General features: G+C 39.1%; 1 protein-coding gene across 1 annotated transcript in view; it reads left to right on the top strand.

Moving 5' to 3' along the window:
- The window catches only part of LOC111966124 (low-density lipoprotein receptor-related protein 1-like), a 281,628-nt gene that overhangs the window by 98,457 nt on the left and 175,444 nt on the right, over positions 1-7,727 (top strand). Inside the window, 1 exon segment of the mRNA XM_070444337.1 lies at positions 7,192-7,326. Coding sequence (XP_070300438.1) covers positions 7,192-7,326 — 135 coding nt within the window.

Consider the following 7,727-nt stretch of genomic DNA (forward strand, 5'->3'; position numbering starts at 1 on the left):
GAGAGTAAACTAACAGACACAGAGCACAGTACGTAACAAGACCAACAGAGCAAGGTACTGACACGACCAAACAGAGCACAGGTACTAACAAGACCAACAGAGCACAGGTACTAACAAGACCAACAGACATGGAACAATAACCGCCAGGGACAAGGGGAAACAGAGGGCACATATATACACATACTAATCAGGGGAATGGGAACCAGGTGTGCGTAAGGAGACAAGACAGTCCTGGATTGTTGGTAATGAATCCAGTGCAGTGACACCCAGAAGGCCGGTGACGTAGCCCTCCGGAGCTGGTGAACAGAATGAGCAGCAGTACCGGAGGATCCGTGACACTGTGCCTTCTGTCCTCTGTTTGCTGTGTTTTATCACTACCATGTTGATTCCTACCTAATTCCGGGTTTTGAGTACTTTTGTGTTTTCAGTTCCTTATACAGTTGAAGTCGGAAGTTTACATACACCTTAGCCAAATACATTTAAACTCAGTTTTTCACAATTCCTGACATTTAATCATAGTAAAAATTCCCTGTCTTAGGGCAGTTAGGATCACCACTTTATTTTAAGAATGTGAAATGTCAGATAAGAGTAGAGAGATTATGTATTTCAGCTTTTATTCTTTCATCACATTCCCAGTGGGTCAGAAGTTTACATATATCAATAGTATTTGGTAGCATTGCCTTTTAAATGGTTTTAACTTGGGTCAAATGTTTTGGGTAGCCTTCCACAAGCTTCCCACAATAAGTTGGGTGAATTTTGGCCCATTCCTCCTGACAGAGCTGGTGTAACTGAGTCAGTTTGTAGCCTCCTTGCTCGCACATGCTTTTCCAGTTCTGCCCACACATTTTTCTATAGTATTGAGGTCAGGGATTTGTGATGGCCACTCCAATTCCTTGACTATGTTGTCCTTAAGCCATTTGCCACAACTTTGAAGTAGCTTGGTGTATTGTCCGTTTGTGAAGCCCATTTGCGACAAGCTTTAACTCTGACTGATTGTCTTGAGATGTTGTTCTCAATATATCCACATCATTTTCATAACTCATGATGCCATCTATTTTGTGAAGTACACCAGACCCTCCTGCAGCAAAGCACTCCCACAACATGATGCTGCCCACCTGCATGCTTCACGGTTGGGATGGTGTTCGTCAGCTTGCAAGCATCCCCTTTTTCCTCCAACATAACGATGGTCATTATGGCCAAACAGTTCTATTTTTGTTTCATCAGACCAGAGTACATTTCTCCAAAAGTACGATCTTTGTCCCCATGGCAGTTTTGGAGCAGTTGCTCTCTTCCTTGCTGAGCGACCTTTCAAGTTATGTTCTTTAAAGCACTCGTTTTACTTGTGGATATAGATACTTTGTACCTGTTTCCTCCAGCATTTTCACAAGGTCCTTTGCTGTTGTCTTGGATTGTTTGCAATTTTCGCACCAAAGTACGTTCATCTCTAGGAGCAGATCGCGGTCTCCTTCCTGAGGGTATGACGGCTGCGTGTCCTTGGTGTTATGCTTGCGTACTATTGTTTGTACAGATGAACATGGTACCTTCAGGTGTTTGGAAATTGCTCCCATGGATGAACCAGACTTGTGGAGGTCTATAATTTGTTTTCTGAGGTCTTGGCTGGATTTCTTTTGATTTTCCCATGATGTCAAGTAAAGAGCACTGAGTTTGAAGGTAGGCTTGAAAATATCCACAGGTACACATCCAATTGACTTAAATTATGTCAATTAGCCTATCAGAAGCTTCTAAAGCCATGACATAATTTTCTGGAATTTTCAATCTGTTTAAGGCAGAGTCAACTTAGTGTAAGTAAACTTCTGACCTACTGGAATTGTGATACAGTGAATTATAAGTGAAATAATTCTGTCTGTAACAATTGTTGGAAAAATGACCTGTGTCATGCACAAAGTAGATGTCCTAACGACTTCCAAAACTATAGTTTATTAACAAGAATTTGTGGAGTGGTTGAAAAACGAGTTTTAATAATCCAACCTAAGTGTATGTAAACTTCCGACTTCAAATGTATTTGAAGAAGTATTATTTCAATAATGATGCTTTCTTCTAATCCTGTCTTTTATCTTTTTATAAATACTATGAATAGAAAGATGAATAATACTTATTTTACAACATACCCTATCTTGAATTGTATTGTGTATTTGTAACATGACTGCACTTTCAAATATCAGCATATCGCCAGAACACATCCTAAATATCCAGACACAAACTAATCAGTGACGTTTAAAAAGTATGATTTTTTATGATCACACCTGAACACAGCCTGTGAGTGTGAGGGGTGAATTTCACAGCCCCGGAGCATTTTTCAAATGTTTTCAAAAGAAAAAAATAATCTTTAAAGGGCAAATCAGCCTTAGATCAGCCGCTCAGCCTTAGATGGTTTCTATCTTAATTCCTCTATTGTGCTGTTGTTTCGGCTTTGATACTATGCATTATTGTGCTCTTGTTAATACGGGTCTCATCCTGTGTAATTGTTATTACCGGGCCCCTCCCGTGTATTTATTAGAGGTTTACACCTCGCTCTTTGTTTGGGTTTACATCTCCAACTTGTAAGTCGCTCTGGATAAGAGCGTCTGCTAAATGACTTAAATGTAAATGTAAATATTTGACCTGTTTGTTTTGGGCTTTGTCCCCGTCATGTTCATGACATGCGCAATCTGGGTTGAAGTAATAAAAAAACATATTTCGTATTCCTGCACCTGTTTCCTATCATTTATACAACGTGACACACAGTATGTGGGTATTTGCGGGTGTATTGTGATGGAAGGTGGGGTGTGTGTTTTTGTGTTTGAAAAAGTGTGGAGTTTAGTGAGTGAAAAAGGAAAATGGTGCAAATGCCAGAGCCCATGTGTGTGTGTGTCTGCAAGCAGGAGTTTTACATTCTGTGCAGATATGGGATATACATTTTAAAATAGATTATAAATATAGTTTATTTATTGATTGTCTTATCATGATGGTGCGCATGATGGAGCGGTCCCCAACCCCATACGCTAGGCACCCACCTGAGCGACCCACACACTAAGGAGAAATCCTTATTTGTTTTATAGGCCTACTGAAAGTAGCTTATATGCAGCCAAGACAGAAAGATACATGGTGTCAGAGACCCACTAAAGCAGCACTGTCTCCTCAAGAGTCTGAGCCTGCCTGGCAGGGTTGGTCCAACAAAGCCAAAGCCCCCAGATGGGTGAGCATAATATACAAGGAATTTTTCAAAGCTGCTAATGTGAACCTTGATGACCTTGTACCTAGCCAGATCGGATTCCGGTGAGGTGCCCCCACCCAGGTAGTGGCAGTGCTGGCAACACTAGCTGCAGTAACCCATGGGGAGGGGGTCACACTCAGACATTCAGAGAGGGGGCCTATTATTGTGGCCCTGGTGGCACAAAATAATCAGAAGGTCTGACAGGACAGAGATGTTTGGGAAAATGGTCACAACGGGGAACCAGTGTGTGTGTGTTTCAGGGTAGGGGGGTGTATCTGAGCGCCATCAGCAAGGACTTGACGTTGGTTAGTCAAATCTCCCCATTCTTGCTCAATTTTGAATGCCTTCTCAAACAGCTTATGCATTCACGACATCAAGTCTTCTCTTGAGTTGGGCCTGGGGATGGAACAACTGTGAACATCTGAGCTTGTGTGTGTGTGTGTGTGTGTGTGTGTGTGTGTGTGTGTGTGTGTGTGTGTGTATCCCACATCTGTTGCTATGGGGTAATGATGTAAGGGACAATACAGGATGAACCAAAAGTTTAAAAAGTGTTGATAGGGAACAGAATGCGGTCGTACCATCAAATAATTGGCATATACATTACTCTTGGAAATGTAATCAAAGCCTATTGGATGACAACTTGTTTTTATGCAGGGCAGAACAATTTATAACTGACTTTTTCTGACATAATAAAGGTACAGCAGATCCCCTTATTATATGGGACACTTTTAAATGTGCCTCTAGAGGCTATGTAATTCAATACTCATCTTTAAAACAAAAGCAATTTAAGTCAAAAGGAGTCATATAAAGAATGTAAATAGAGGGACTAGCAGTACAAATAGATTGCAATAATAACAGTACGTTAGAGTCACGGAATACGTTAGAGGAAAATCAAAAAGAAATGGTGGAATTTATTCAAGAAAGATCCAGGTAATATATTATAAAGAATAAAGCGAACTGGATGGAATATGGGGAAAATGCACCAAATTATTTTTTAATCTTCAACATAGAAATGCTACAAAAATGTATTTACTAAAACTTGTTACAAATGACAGATTCACCCATGATTCACCAAACTATATTTGAAAGAGGAAGCAAAGTACTTTTGTTTTCGTTTCAGTCTCCTCCATCTCCACTTACCCAAGTTAATTGTAAGGATTTTCCCATATTAATAATGTAAAATTAACAGCTGTACAGAAAGACTCATGTGAAGGCCAAATTACAGAGGAGGAACATCTTGATGCAATTAAAGCCTTTAATACGGGGAAACTTCAGGGCTGGATGGCATACCAGTTGAAGTATACCAAAACTTTATTGATATACTCAGAGGACTGTTATTAGCATGTTTTAACCACTCCTATGTAAATGGTAGATTAGCAGATACTCAACAAGAAGTTCTGGTGTCATTATTACTGAAACATGACCCAAATGGTAAATATAAAGATCCAGTCCATAAAAAATTGGAAGYCCTTTACACTTCAGTGTTGTGATGCAAAAATTCTAGCAAAATGCAGAGCGCATAGAATTCAAAGGTTATTATCTGCGGATCTCCCGGGTGGCGCAGTGGTCTAGGGCACTGCATCGCAGTGCTAGCTGCGCCACCAGAGTCTCTGGGTTCGCGCCCAGGCTGGGCTGGGTTYGCAGCCGTCTGCAATCTGTCGCAGCCGTCCGCAACCGGGAGGTCCGTGGGGCGACGCACAATTGGCATAGCGTCGTCCGGGTTAGGGAGGGTTTGGCCGGTAGGGATATCCTTGTCTCAGTATGTAAAATGTAATAAAATGTATGCACTCTACTGTAAGTCGCTCTGGATAAGAGCGTCTGCTAAATGTAAAATGTAATTATAGGATATTATTCTTCCTAATCAGACAGGTTTTTTACATGGACGATACATTGGAGATAATATAAGACAAGTACTGGAAACAATAGAACTCAACAAAAAATCTGGGAACCCAGCCCTGGTATTCGTAGCTTACTTTGAAAAGGATTTTGATAAAGTTCGACTGGAATGTACTGTATATATAAATGGCTGGAATATTTCAGTTTTGGAGAATCTCTTATACAGTGGGTTAAAGTTATGTATAGTAACCCTAGGTGTAAAATAGTAAATAATGGCTACTTCTCAGAAAGTATTAAACTGTCAAGAGGAGTAAAACACTATTTATTATGGCCATTTATTATGGCCACAGAAATCCAGGGCTTTATAACAAAGGTGTCATTGTATGCTGATGATTCATGTTTTCTCTGGATCACAAACATTTTTTACTTTTACATTATCGTGTAGTTTAACCAATCAAATGATCTGACGGTCAAGTGGACATACTCCATATTCATATCCTGAAAGAAAGAAATGTTTCCACTACAATACATGTTTTTTTTTTAAGTTAGCAAAAATAGATTAGATCTTGCTATGGAAAGGAAAATACCTGTCTATTTGTGGAAAAATCACCCTGATTAACTCTTTAGTCATATCCTAGTTTACCTATTTGCTTATGGCCTTGCAAAGAATAATACATTTTAATTGGAATTGCAAGCCAAACAAAAATTAAACTGACCAATTTATATAATGAATATGAATTCGGAGGGCAGAAATTATTAAATATTAAAGCATTATACCTCTCACTAAAGGCTTCAGTCATACAAAAGTTATACTTAAATCCGAACTGGTTTTCTAGCAGATTAGTAAGAATGTCTCGACACAAGTTCAAGAATGGCCTTTTTCCCTTTATTCCCTTTTACAACCTTTCAATTATTTGAAAATTAAATTATCTCCCAAATATTGCTATTTGTCAAACAAGCCATAGAAAGTTGGTTGCAATTTCAGTGTAATCCATCAGAAAAGACACTACAAATATTATAAAAAATATTATGGTTAAACTCAAATATACTAATGATAAAAATAATAATTTAAAACGGTATAATCTTTGTAAATGATATCGTAAATAGCACTGGTGGAGATATGTCACACATGCAGCTAACAAAAATATATGGAAATGTCTGCTTACAACCAACTAATTGCAGCATTACCACAAAAATGGAAGAGGCAAGTGGAAGGGGGAGAAAATAAGGAACTTGTCTGTTGGCTCTGCATTAAAGACCATAATTGGCTAAATAAAATTTGCATAAATGAAAAGTTCACCGGTGTCATTTAAGGACCAACAAATTGACAGCTGTGCCATATAGATTGCAAGATAGTTGGGAAGAGATTTTTGACGTACCGATTCCATGGCATATGATTTATGAACTGATACACTAAACAATGCTGGATTCAAAATGTAGAGTTTTTCTATTTAAATTATTATACAAAATTCTTGCAACCAATAGAATGTTATATATATGGGGGATACAACCATCCCAGCTCTGCAGATTTTGCTGCGAAGAGACAGAATAATTAGATCATTTGTTTTGGTACTGTCCATTTGTAGCTTGTTTTTGGTCGCAGGTTCAGGAATGGCTGAAGAATTGCAACATTTACCTGGAGCTAACTCTGCAGATAGCACTGCTGTGTGATTTATAAGTCATAGTCAATCAATCAATAATATAATAACACTCTTAGCAAAAATGTTTATCTTTAATTTATAATATGTACAATCTAAGAGAATGGAAAGTATCAGGACTTTTGTGAAACGTCCCCGCACAGTTGAACAATATATGGCAAATAGAAAACTGGATGGTGTTCAGAGATAGATGGCCGGGGTTAAGTGGAGCTGAAAGATGGGACTATAGACAAACAAAATATAACTGTTGTGTTGTTGTCCATTAGTTTACTCCAATTATGGGAGGGATGGTATGGTTAGGGGAAAATAATAAAGAAATATATTTACAAAAAAATACACTGGGATTGGAAATGATGCAGACAATTACAATGATGGAAACCACAATCTATCTGCAATATTTTTTACAATGGTTACTAGTTTATGTGGTATCATTTGATCTCTGACTGTAATGTGTGTGTCTGCTGTGTGTGTATTGTGTTGCAGGTCCACACAGAGTGTCCCTGTGTCCGGCCAATGAATTTGAGTGTCTGGGGACAGACATGTGTATCCACATGAGCAGACTGTGTGATGGGAGCCCTGACTGCACTGATGGCTGGGATGAGGGGCCACACTGCAGAGGTAACACACACAGAGATATGCATGCACACACACACACACACACACACACACACACACACACACATATCAGTACATGCACACACCACTCAATATCACAGACACTCAACAACGCACACCACTCAATATCAGTACGCAACTTGATATAGTGATCCTGTATGAACACAACATTGCCTTTTTGCCATGAGAGAAACGTCCAGTTAGTCTGGTTATCTGTTCTATACATGCTCTCTCCCTGTGTCTCCACAGTTCCACCAAACTGTAATCTCCTTCTCTCGCCAATAAACATTGTCCCATCTCTTCCCATCAACTGTCTTAATGAGATGGCTTCCACTTATCACATGGCTCCTCTTCTCTCCTCCTCTCCCGAGTAAATATATTCTATTTATATCAATCAGGCCTAG

This window comes from Salvelinus sp. IW2-2015, linkage group LG7 (assembly GCF_002910315.2).
Source record: "Salvelinus sp. IW2-2015 linkage group LG7, ASM291031v2, whole genome shotgun sequence".
NCBI classification, from domain to species: domain Eukaryota; kingdom Metazoa; phylum Chordata; class Actinopteri; order Salmoniformes; family Salmonidae; genus Salvelinus; species Salvelinus sp. IW2-2015.